This window comes from Hippocampus bargibanti, linkage group LG14, assembly GCF_051943395.1.
Source record: "Hippocampus bargibanti isolate YZ-2025 linkage group LG14, ASM5194339v1, whole genome shotgun sequence".
NCBI classification, from domain to species: domain Eukaryota; kingdom Metazoa; phylum Chordata; class Actinopteri; order Syngnathiformes; family Syngnathidae; genus Hippocampus; species Hippocampus bargibanti.
In genome coordinates, this window is record NC_142747.1 from 20,892,669 (window position 1) to 20,905,054 (window position 12,386).

Here is a 12,386-nt window from a genome sequence, read left to right on the forward strand (position 1 = left end):
AAACAATAAAAAGTGGACTTGAAACTGAGATAATAGCAGGAGTGAGGTTTCAGAATGGCTACATTCAAAGTCCTCAACCCTGGGGTGAAAATATCATTTTACTTTTTCCTTAACTGTATTCCTCCTTCCACAATTTGCGTTCTATATTCTTGGCTTTATAGTTTCGGGGTGATGCTTCAGCAAATGCACAAAAGAACGTCCAGGAAAGGGGAAAAAAAAGCTCGTCGGGTCTTGTATCACGCCAGCGTCTTGCCTAATTAAAATAGAAAATCCCATTTCCACTTGAACTTTTCTTCTCCCGAAGCGTGGCTTGCTTCGCCCGATTCAATCCCAACGTTTCAAAGCTCACCTGAGAGTGTTTGTGTGCGAGTGGAAATCCATTTGTTTGCACGCAAAGCTCAACCAGCTCGCTGTCAGGATTTGCGTGCGCAACTTGGGCAGATGTTTACTTGGAATGAGGATGTCGTCTTTTATTTCCTTCTCTCCTTAAAACTCCTCGTCGCAGATCACACGGTCACCTAGGTCAATTTCATCCAAAAAATTCAAAAATCAGTGGTCTTTTAACAAATGTCAAAAGGAAAGAATCGGGAATGAAAGCAAAAATTCCGAAGATACAAAAAGGAGAGGAGTAGCAGTACCTTACATTGCAGGAGTTTCTGAAAAAACTACAAAGAGTCTTTGGCAACACAAAATTCCAACTTATTTCAAACCGATGAACACTTTAAGGCAAAAATTAGTGCATCCAAAAGATAGGCTGCCAAATGAAAAACAAAAACATGTCAAAAGGAAAGAATAGAGAATGAAAGCAAAAAAATCTGAAGATACAAAAAGAAGAGGAGTAGCTGTACCTTACATTGATGAAAAAGGTTTCTTCAGCCATCATCTGTGCTTCTTTGAAGGTGTCGGACGTTTCGCTTCTTATCCAAGAAGCTTCGTCAGCAAACTAAAGTCTTACTGGTAGTTTCGGCCCTATATATCAAAAGGATAGGCTGGCAAATGAAAAACAAAGTCATGTCGTTTATTCAATACATTGTAAGAATGAAAATTGTAAAGAGCAATACATTGGGGAGACTAAACAAATTCTCAAAAAAAAAGACTATCAACATCGCAGGGATACTAGTGGGCCTCAATCGGCAGTACATTTGCACCTAAAAGCTAGCAACTACTCATTTGACGACTATGAGGTTAAAATCTTAGCCAAAGAAAATAGATGCTTTGAAAGGCTATTTTCATGAAACAGCAAAATCCTTCACTAAACCGACATGGTGGGGTGAGGCTCAATTTGGATCGTTCGTACAACAGCCTGCTTAGGCAACATAGGCTTAGTTATGTTGATGAGGTGATACCAGAGCAAATAGGGCAATCAGGCCAGTCGTTAGTCAGGACAATAGAAGTAATCAGTGGAGCCGCAGGGAGTAGTCCTCTGCTCCCCCAACCTGAGAGCAGGGATCAATCATAGCACGCCTGGACAGTAGGGATATAAATATATATAGGGCCGAAACTACCAGTCAGACTTTAGTTTGCTGACGAAGCTTCTTGGATAAGAAGCGACACCTTCAAAGAAATACAGATGACGGCTGAAGAAACCTTTTCATCGATGGACCACTCCTGTGGATAATGTTCCTTATAAGCCCGCTTCAACCCTATAAAGAAAAACAAAAAAACAAGCTCTCGTTCTGGGTCTGATTTGATATGCAGCAATCAGAGCGCTGACCCAAATGAAGAACAACAGCGGATCTCATTCCCGCTCCGCTTCAGTCCGACTGCAAATCATTATCATCCCACCTCTTATTTCACTGGCTGTCACCTACTGCTACCCCCCACAACGCCGCCCCCCACCCTGTCCCAGATGTAATCACATATATTCAGTCAGGAAGATTAAATTGCACCAACTCTACCTTTTTCCTGCACCCTCTTCTCTCTTTTTTTTGGAAAGAGAGGTCCGACCATCGCTTTGTACAGACAAATTGCTTGTCCACACGCAGTTCAGGCACGAAAATGGACAAGTGCGAAATTATCCAGGCAAATTGTAACGAGTCTTTGTTTTTGTGTGTTTATACGGCGGTAATTAGTTGACTGTGTAAAATGCACCACTCGGCCACTCAGAGGAAATGGACAAAATGCAGCCATCATGTTGATTTGATGACCAGTGGCAACATGCTTAGCAGTGCATTAAAGGACAAGTGACACCATTTTTTTGTTTCCTAACTGCCATCAGGAAAAACTTTTATAGCATCGAAAATACGCAGGCTGATATTTGTAGTCAAATGCTAAACACCAATAAAATGATTTATTAGACAGTACAGTTTATTTATTTCATTACAATAAAATAGCACATTTATTATACAAAAAAATAAGGTATATTTTGTATAGTTTTAAGGCTAATTTAGTAGAAAATTATGTTTTATGGGACCTGGGAGAACGGATTATCATCATTTTAATGGTTTTCTATGGGAAATTATTTTTTGGGATACACACCTTTTGCCTTACACACTCTGGGAACCAATTACGTTTGTAAGCCAATGTATCACTGTATTAAGGATATCATTATAAAAATGTGCATATTGTAAAGTTAGAGTAGCAAAAAAAAAAAAAAAAAAAAAGCCACTTTTCCAGATGCGTCTTGAAAGCTCAAAGCATTCCTATTCAAACATGCTCAAAAACGTTTCAATCTGAGCAGTATGTCAAAGTTAAACGTTGATGGTGGCGGAGAAATCCGGCAGCTTTAAAAGCTCTATGAAGAACATTAAAAGTTACAGTATGCTCATAAACGTCCAAGCTGGCGTGATGCTCCTTGTTGCTGTGATTTGATTGTCATCCGTTGGGAAATGTCGCTTCCTTACAAATGTCATTCAAACTGCCGTCATCACTCAACAAAAGCCATATTCTCGTGCGCTTCAATCTTTTTTTTTTCTCCTTTTCCCCAATACCAAGCCTTAATTCATATACAGTGATACCTAACGCTTTATCTTACGAACTTTTCGCCTTAGTGTAGTTTTAAAGGACAACCGACACCATTTTCTTTCGTTCCTAACTGACATCAGAAAAACGTTTGATAGCATCTTCTAAAATACCCAAAAACATGCAGGCTGACATTTTTAGTCAAATGCAAAACACCAATAAAAAGGACGGAAAGTGTCCCAAAACTACTTCAAAGTGACCTCGGAGATGGCGAGTTTCAGAAGGTCCCGCCCCCTTGTTCGTGACATCACGCCAGGACGTCTTGCCTTGCTCTAGAATCAAAACAATGGCTTCAGATTGGGAGAAGATGCTTTCTTGTTACTCATCCAGTTATCAATATAATTCAAATAGTTCTGAAGAGGAAAGCATAAATGTTTGCATTTGATGAAAGGAGTCCTTCCGTCTCATTTTGAGGCATCTGGACTCTGTTGTAGCTCCCAGAAAATGCACAAGATGGCACCCAAGCTCCGTTGGAAATGAGCTGATTTGTCTGCTGGGAATTTGTGTCAACTAGTATCAAATAGTAGTTTTGGTGCAACACACAACGATTCACCAGCGCCTTATTTATGTGTTTTCCTTCCAATTTCGCCATCAACACGAAGTTTTCAGAGCAAACAAAGTACCCAAAATGCATTGTGTGTCGCTTTCTCGGTCAGGGGCGTTCCTTCTGTGACGTCACGTCAGGAATTGTCATCAACTGGAAAACAAGAGTCTTACAAGGTAAAATGTAGCGATATGCGGTGGAATCTTTGTAAAATACGCTCAGTAGAAGTCATTCAAAGCAAATTTACAAATTACAGACACAACTTGTCCGCAGGCGTCGGTTATCCTTTAAATATGTCATCACCGTTTTGCCAACTGACACCATTTCTGCATAATTTAACGGCGTTACGGCTAAAAGCTATCGCCAAGGGTCTGTTTGGCTTCCAAAATTCTTAACTGGGAATAGAATGTGTTGTGTCAGCGTGACCAGATTGACTTCCGTCCCTCTCTGGTGGATTTGGGAAAAACCAAATCCACCAGATGACTCAGGAAAAGTGCACGTCGTGTAAAATTAAGTGGATGTGAAGATGAAATTAAAAAGTCAAGTGATAAGTGAGCATGTGAATCCTTTGCGCGGCAGGCGTTTTAAGGGCTATGATACATGGGGGGAGTGACGCGTTTCCTCTGATCAGGACGGCGGACGTGACAGGGCGAAAAAAAAAATGGTTTGCCTACAGGCAAAAACACACTAAGTCTTCGTCTTGTCTCCCTTTGCCGCTGTCACACACACACACACAGCGACACGTTTTATTCACAAGACGGGGACATGAAGTGCACACACAAACACGTTTTAGCGACACAGCGGGGACAGGGTGCACACGCAGATACACACACACATACACGTTTTATTAACAAGACAGGGACATGATGACAAAGAAGTCCTTCCGTATCAATTCGAGCCCTTTGGACTCCAATGTAGCGCCCAGAAAATTCACAAGATGGCGCACAAGCTATGTGGAAAATGGGCTGATTTGTCCGCTGGGAATTTGTGTCAACTAGTATCAAATAGTAGTCCATGGCGTTATTTATGTCGTTTTCCTTCTAATTTCACAATCAACACGAAGTTTTCAGATGAAAAAAAAGTACCCAAAATGCATCGTGTGTGGCTTTCTCGGTCAGGGGCGTTCCCTCCGTGACGTCACGTCAGGCATCGTCATCAATTCGGAAACAAGACTTCCTGAATATTCCTCGTAAAATCTAGCTCTATGCGCTGGAATCTTTGTCAAATACGCTCAGTCGAAGTCATTTGAAGTGATTTGACAAATTATGGACGCAACTTGTCCGGAGGTGTCGGTTGTCCTTTAAAAAAAAGCTTCCTATTCCGATCAAATGAAAATCATCTCTCTCGAGTGTAGCGACAGTGAAAATGAGCACTCAAGACTTCGTGTCCAAGTTGAAACTACATTCCACATGTGAGATCGTTAACATGCTGGTCACTTTTTTGATCCCAAGGCAAATGGGATGATCACGGTAAGAAAGTTCCCATCTCTACCTCATGTCTGAAAATGGAAATAAAAAAGAGGCCACAAGGGAAGCCAGAGGATACTTGAAATTCAACTCTTGACTGGATTGGCCAGTGGAAAGCTCTCACACGTGTGGAATGAAATGATACGAGAGAGGAGGGTGGGCTGGCCATCTTGTTGAGAGTCCATATTGCCATCTAGCTTTCATGCTGGTGGGCCAGACTTGATATTCAGGAGATATATTCATTGTTTACTTTTGACTTCCTTATTAATATCTTGTCTATGTTCCACCCTTCGAATCATCAGTACTTTTTATCTCCAGGAAAAACAGCAATGAAAACTATATCCGAGTACACACCTTAAGATCCCAAGATTGTCGATGCGTATGTTGAACTGCCGCGGCTTGGAATTGAAGCGGATTTACAGGCCGAAAACTACTAGTAAGACTTTAGTTTGCTGACGAAGCTTCTTGGATAAGAAGGAAAACGTCCGACACCTTCAAAGAAGTACAGATGACGGCTGAAGAAACCTTTTCATCAGTGTAAGGTACTGCTCCTCCTCTCCTTTTTGTATCTTCAGAAAGTCAAAACCAAACCTAAAATAAGGTTTGTTCCATATTGTTGCTCGGATTTTAAGGGTCGTTTATCCTTTTGAGTGACAAGTCAAATCTAGGCTAGCAATAAGGCTACACAAGGCACGGATGTCCCGCCTTATGTCATGTGACAGGAAGTGTTCAGATATCAGTGGTGATGACAGGCGTCATTCCGTGAATAAGCAAAGTGGGACCAAAGTCTCGAGTCAGCAACTCCAGCTGGCGCAAGTAAGAATCGTAGAGACGGATGTCGGCCGGTGGGCGGGGCAAATACAGGAAGCGCACAGCAGGTGCTGGCTGGGTTTGGTTTCGGATCAGGTGATTGACAGCTGACAGGTAGTCATCGGCCAAACGCGCTGTGTTGCTTCGTAAGGTGTTTGTAAGGTCTTCATCGTCATCATCTCCTTCCAGATTCTTCTCGTCTTGGTTTACGTCCGTGGCCTGCGATAATTTCCCCTCGCCCGATTGGCCCTGGCGCTGCCAGTGTAGCGCTACCTGCCGATCCCAAGCCACGGGGTAGATTTGAGCTTTAATTCGTAATTCTTTCAGCAACTCTCTGAGCTTCTGCTCCAAGCTTCTCACGCTACGTCCGTCCTCCACGCAAAGGAAGAGACGTAGCGTAGCTTTGCGCCAGGCTCGGACCATGTTGAGAATGCAAGCTAGCTGTAGCAAGAACAGAGAGCAGGTATCCACGTAGCTCGTGCTATCCGGACGCAGAAGGTTGACCGGCCAGACGTCTACGAAGATCAAACTCTTCCCTGGAGAAGAAGAGGTGGTTGACAGAGCCTGCGCTCGCTCAAAACTGTTAAAGTGACGGGCCAGAACCACGTTTTTTTGCATCTTCATGGCGTCTGCGATGATAGCGACGTACTCCTGGGGACCCAAAACCTTGCCGTCGTGGAGAACATGATCTCCAGACCGCTCAGTGGACCGAAGAGAAGCAAAATGGAAGGGATTTTGGCGCCGTTCGTGATCATGAGGGAGGCACGTCGCTTCTGCGGCGTGATTTGTGGACAGAGCGTCCTTTGGGAGGCTGTCGTCGTAAAAACCCAGGACAAGAGTGTTGGGACGCATCCCACCTGGAACGCAGAGATGGAAATCAAATAAATCCATAGAGGGATGAAATGATTTAATTCACAGATGTTTTTAACTCATTCGCTGCCAGACAATGTCCACTCCAAAAAGCTATCCATCCCATAAAGCCATCGACGACCATCACAAAGGTAAATACAATGACTTTATTATCCAGTACAGTTTATTTCTTGAATTACAATACCATATCACATTTATTATACATGAAATAAGGTATATTGTGTGTAGTTTTAAGGTTTTTTTAGTAGAAAATATTTTTTTATGGGGACCTGGGAACGGATTATTCTCATTTTCATGGTTTCCTATGGGAAATTAATGTTTGGGATACACACTTTTCGCCTTATACACTCTATCTGGGAACCAATTAAGTTCGTAAGCAAAGGTATCAGTGTCTGTGTTAAATTTTTGTTGATGACTTTCATTCCCATTCGTACTTCAAACTGGGGTCTCTATTCTGAGTTTCATGGATTGGATAGAGATTATTTTAATTTGCAGTTTAAAATATTTATTTTTAATACAGTGTCCCCATCTTTGGTAGGAATACTCGTCATGTATCTTTGTGGACAGTTTTACGTGGTTGTTTTGTCCTCCCCTTTTTTTTTAATGAAGCTGCTCTTCGTGTCTTTTAAATTGTCCCTTTGGGGGAAAAAAATAAGGGCTTTGGAATGATTGACTGATTGAAAAATCTGATTGACAAGATCATTATGTCAAGAAGTGAAGCCATTTGTCTCATCGGCATTGCCAAATTTATGAATGTGTGTGACACTCACCTAATCCAGAGATGAACAGAAGGTGTTGGATTCCATGACGCACCGAATCGGCCAGCGTCAGGTTGACGAAGGCCTTGATGTTGAGATGGTCCACTAGGGACAACCAAGAGGCATACTGGGATTGGAGAGGGTCAGAGGGCAATGTGCCTGTGAGATGAAGACAAACATATACTTTAGTCCTCATGACTGGTAAAAATCCTGCCAAACGATCGGAATGAAAGTCAACTTGCCGGGTTCATAGGCCAAGTTAGTGCTCGCTAGCCTGCACACTGCTCATTAGCTTGCGCGCTTGCTTTCTGCTGTCTCTCACAGAAGTTTATGGATGCTAACGTTAGCGTGGGGGTGTCACTGATCCATGGTATTGTTTCATTGCAAATTATCACCGAGGCACAACCTTTTCTCTCCACAAAGCCGAATCCTTCGCTCATTTCAACCTGAAGTGTACGATACTCGTCTTTTTTTGTTACTCATCGGGCTTATTTAAAAGGGGGCGTTTACCTTTTTTTTGCGCGCTAATAGACAGCAAATTTGATAGCTAAGTAACTCGGATAGAAAGCTAGCTTGCTAATAGATAGCTAACAGATAGCTAGCGAGGCCTTCACTTAACCCGGAATTAACTCAAATAGAACGCTAGATAGCCACCTAGCTAGCTAGCCAATAGATAGCCGTAAAACCAGCCAGCAAGCTAATAGATAGCTAAATAGCTAGCTAGCTGGAAAGATAGATAACAGATAGCCAGCCAGCTAGCTAATAGATAGCTAGCTAGCTGGATAGATAGCTAACATTTAGCCAGCTAGCAAGAATGCTAATAATAATAATAATAATACATTTCACGGAGCGCAGTGGAACCAACATCATTGTCACTCAAGTTCCAGGACCCACGAAATTGAGTTTTAGGACTACAATATTCAACGCAGTGTAAGAAACTTTCGACTCTCGTCTTTCAATAGAAAAAAAAGAGAGTTGATTCCAAAGTTATATGGGTCTGGAGTTATATGAGCTAGAAATGAGGGCGGCTGTCCAGAATACAACGCAATACATCCATATTGGTTGATATAGCGCTTTAACAACAGTTGAAGCTGTAACAAAGCACTAATATGGAAAAAAGGCAAATGCTGCCCCCTTGTAGAAAAGAAAAAAAACATTGCCAGAGGTCTGGCCAGCACTTTATCGACACTCCAGCAAGAAAAAAAATGACACCCGAACAAATTTGGCAATGGCGCGTTACGTCATATCTTCAATTCCTGAATAAATTTGCCAATGTGAGTTAATGGAGTCTAAATTGTGGCCAAGTCCGCATAACAGAAAATGCAGATTCCTCCATGAAAGGGGAGGAGCATGTTTAGGAATTGAATTCTGGGAATTTGGAGATGATCGCCAAATGTCAGCGTTCTTACTGAGATCTCCAAGTTGAACGTGGCCCAGCACGTACAGGCCACTTTTTTTAATGTCGTTGATGAAGGTAATGAGGCCGACGCTGCTTCGAGGGTTGGAGACCATCAGCAGAACTTGAGGCCTCCAAAACTTGACGTGATCCTTCCTTACATCCAGCATTAGCAAATACTTGCGGACCTACAAGTAACAAGGAAAAGCAAAGTTACATTACAAACAAATATCTGTCTATCCATTTATCTATTCATCTGTCCATCTATTCATCCATCCGCCCGTCCTTCTATACATCCATCCATCCATCCATCCATCCATCCATTTATCCTTCCATGCACCCATTCCATCCATCCTTCCATCCATAAAAATCCACCCATTCATCCATCCATCAGTCATCCATCCATCCATCCTTCCATCCATCCATTTATCAATAAAGAGAGTGAAAAAGAGATTGTGGCTCTATCTCCAAGCGACTGAATAATGCGTCGTTCAGGATTATTGCCCAACGCTTGCTTGTCTGCCCATTTGAAGTTTCATGACAATCTTGGCCATTCCACGTTGCCACGTTGGCACCAACTTGCCATCTTCTCGGAGGTGCATAGACGCCGCCTCCGCTCATCTCACCATCTATCTTCTTTAGCCTCCCATTTTCTTCCGTCTTCTCATCCATCAGGCTATCATCATTTCTGTCCCTTCACTCTCATCCATCACGTCCTTTTCCTCAATCACTCATCCCTTCTCCATGCTTAGATTCCGTCTCCGTCTATTTCTTTTTCTTGATACCATCAGCGTCAACGCGCCATTTTATTTTTGGTCGCAAAGTCTTTCCTTGACACTGTTGTCAGCATCTTGTTATCTTCTGCTGTGTTTTTGTTGTGAGTGCTTCTGCCTCCATTTTTTTTTTGCTGCAATGCTATCTGGCTTCAACCTGGACTGTTTTTCATTGTTGTAACTGCGTCACAGGAGTGGTCCATCGATGAAAAGGTTTCTTCAGCCGTCATCTGTACTTCTTTGAAGGTGTCGGACGTTTCGCTTCTCATCCAAGATGCTTCGGCAGTGAACTAAAATCTTTTGCTGGTAGTTTGGGCCCTATATATATCCCTACTGTCCAAACGCGGCGGTGCCGGACTCTGCTATGATTGGTCCCTGCTCTCAGGTAGGGGGGGAGCAGAGGACAAATCCCTGCGGCTCCACTGATTGCTTCTATTGTCCTGACTGACGACTGCCCCGATTGCCCCATTTGATTTGGTATCGCCTCATCGGCATAACTAAGCCTATGTTGCCTAAGAAGTATGTTGTATGAACGATCCAAATTGAAACCTCAGCCCACAATGGCAATTTTGTGTTGCCAAAGGACTCTTTTTAGTTTTTCAAAAACTCCTGCAATGTAAGGTACTGCTACTCCTCTCCTTTTTGTATCTTCAGAATGTTTTGGTTTCATTCCCTATTCTTTCCTTTTGACATTTGTTAAAAGACCACTGAGGGTACCCGCAGTTTGTGAGTGCTCTCTTGATATGTTTTGACTCCTTTTTTTTTACCTTTGACCCCATGCTGGAAGGTTCTGATAACTCCTAGTTTGTGTTGTAAAGGGTGGTTAGAATCGAAAAGTATTGGCCTTCCTAAAGACTTCGGTTTTTAGCGTTCTGTCCACTTTTATAATGACTTTACAATCCAAAAAGGCTAGTTTGGTTCTCTTTAATGTCCTCGCGAGTCAATTTAATGTTGATGTCTACCGAGTTGAGGTGATCTGTGAAGGTCTCCTGTATGACTGAGAGCTTACACTGACGTTTTGAAAATGTAACAAACTTTTTTATTCCAATACTTTTTCCTCATTCAAAATGTCGTTTCTGTGTGGAAATGGAAAGAACAAGCATGTAAAGTTAAAGTATTAAAAAAGATGCACTAAGTAAAATGGCAGCTTGTTGACTTTGGCGCGCTGCCAAAGTCGCCTTTAGTGGCTTGCAATCATTTAAAACGTTAAAATGCTCGGGGCGAGTGAAAAAAGGGGGAGAAGGCATATGTGTGAAGCGAAGAAAACAGGGGGGAGGGGGAGAAAGGAAGGAATAGTGCAATAAGTTGAGTGCTTGTAATAATATTCTGCCTCTTGACAAACTGCTGGCCAACCCGACCACCTCCAATCGCCTTGGCAACCGGCCTTACTGGCAAACGCTGCCGCCTCACCTTGAGCGCAACAAAGTGAGCAACGATAGAGGACGCTAACCAATTGTAGTATATCAAGTTATGCACAATCGGTACTGTGATACCTCGGATTACGAACGCTTTAGCCAACAAACTTTTGGCTTTACGAACGTCGAATTCGCGAGAATATAATCTTAGATTTCCTAACAAGGAGCTGGAAATGGCAACCAACTGTTTTTAGCTCAAATTGATATGGGAGGACTCCTTTAATCAATTGCAAACATGTATGCTTTCCTCTTCAGAACTATTTCAATCCTATTCATAACTGGATGAGTAAGAAGAAAGCATCTTCTCCCAATCTGAAGCCATTGTTTTGATTCTCGAGAAAGGCAAGACGCCTTGGCGTGATGTCACGAACACGGGGGCGGGACCTTCTGAAATTGGCCCATTTCCGGTTTCATTTTGAAGTCGTTTTTGGACGCTTTGAGTCATTTTTATTGGTGTTTTGCATTTGACTAAAAATATCAGCCTGCGTGTTTTGGGTATTTTAGATGCTATAAAAAGTTTTTATGATGTCAGTTAGGAAACAAAAAAATGGCGTCGGTTGTCCTTTGAGGCTTATTTAGTCGAAAATGATGTTTTATGGGGACCTGGGAACGGATTATTCTCATTTTAATGGTTTCCAATGTAAAATTAATGTTTGGAATACACACTTTTCACCTTACACACACTTTATGGGAACCAATTAAGTTCGTAAACCAAGGGCTTGAGGGGGTGTAGGTAAAAAAATAATATGCAGCGTGTATGTGTGTAATATAAAAATGATAGATGGTTGCATAACAATGAATGAGTATGAATTTTGGACGGACAGCGTTTGATATGTGTTATTGTCTGATGCATAGACTTGGCTTGGAGAGGCAATCGTCTGTGTTTATCTGGCCCTATAAACATTTTCAAGAGATTGCTTGGCAAGAACACATTTGGGGGGGGGGGGGGGGGGTTAGTTGCTGTAATAATGACGAGGCAACGCTGTGTGTGTGTGTGTGTGTGTGTGTGTGTGTGTGTGTGTGTGTGTGTGTGTGTGTTTCAAACCTGATGGAAAATGAGAGCCTGGCTGATGTAGCCCCAGCTGGAGGTTGGACTGAGGTAGTGAATGAGCAGAAGCAGCAGCAGCATAAAGGCGATACTGGCCGAGGCGTAGATGGCGTTGATGAGAAACATCATGACGGCGCAGCCCACGATGCCCAGCGCGCACGTATGCCAGGTGAAATAACGAAAAGTCGGCCTGGAAAGGAAACAAAAGGAAAAGAATGTGGCTTGATTGAATCAGGATGAGGCTAGCATTTTCCAAATACAGTGATACCTTGGCTTACGAACTTAATTGGTTCCCAGACACTGTATGTAAGGCAAACAGTGTGTATCCCAAAAATGTATTTCCCA

The 12,386-nt window shown here is 42.6% G+C and overlaps 2 protein-coding genes across 9 annotated transcripts in view; both read right to left on the minus strand.

Annotated features, from left to right (window-relative positions):
* Positions 1-915, minus strand: part of ecel1 (endothelin converting enzyme like 1) — a 42,600-nt gene extending 41,685 nt beyond the window's left edge. For all 7 annotated transcript variants that reach the window (XR_016117095.1, XR_016117096.1, XM_089013066.1 and 4 more), the window contains exons 1-2: positions 849-915; positions 350-518 (exon numbers count right to left, since the gene is read on the minus strand). The gene's annotated coding sequence lies outside the window, so the exon portion shown is untranslated. The remainder of the gene's footprint in view (positions 1-349; positions 519-848) is intronic.
* Positions 916-961: 46 nt separating this feature from the next.
* Positions 962-12,386, minus strand: part of LOC148888826 (solute carrier family 12 member 9) — a 30,451-nt gene continuing 19,026 nt past the window's right edge. Inside the window, exons 10-14 of one of the 2 annotated variants that reach the window (XR_016117195.1) lie at positions 12,039-12,231; positions 8,819-8,993; positions 7,422-7,568; positions 5,326-6,638; positions 962-1,643 (exon numbers count right to left, since the gene is read on the minus strand). Coding sequence is in view for 1 of the 2 variants with exons in the window: in XM_089014139.1 (XP_088870265.1) it covers positions 5,701-6,638; positions 7,422-7,568; positions 8,819-8,993; positions 12,039-12,231 (1,453 nt within the window). In the remaining variant the exon portion in view is untranslated. Of the gene's footprint in view, positions 1,644-4,237; positions 6,639-7,421; positions 7,569-8,818; positions 8,994-12,038; positions 12,232-12,386 lie in introns of those variants that run through there. The other variant, XM_089014139.1, reaches the window with a different exon arrangement.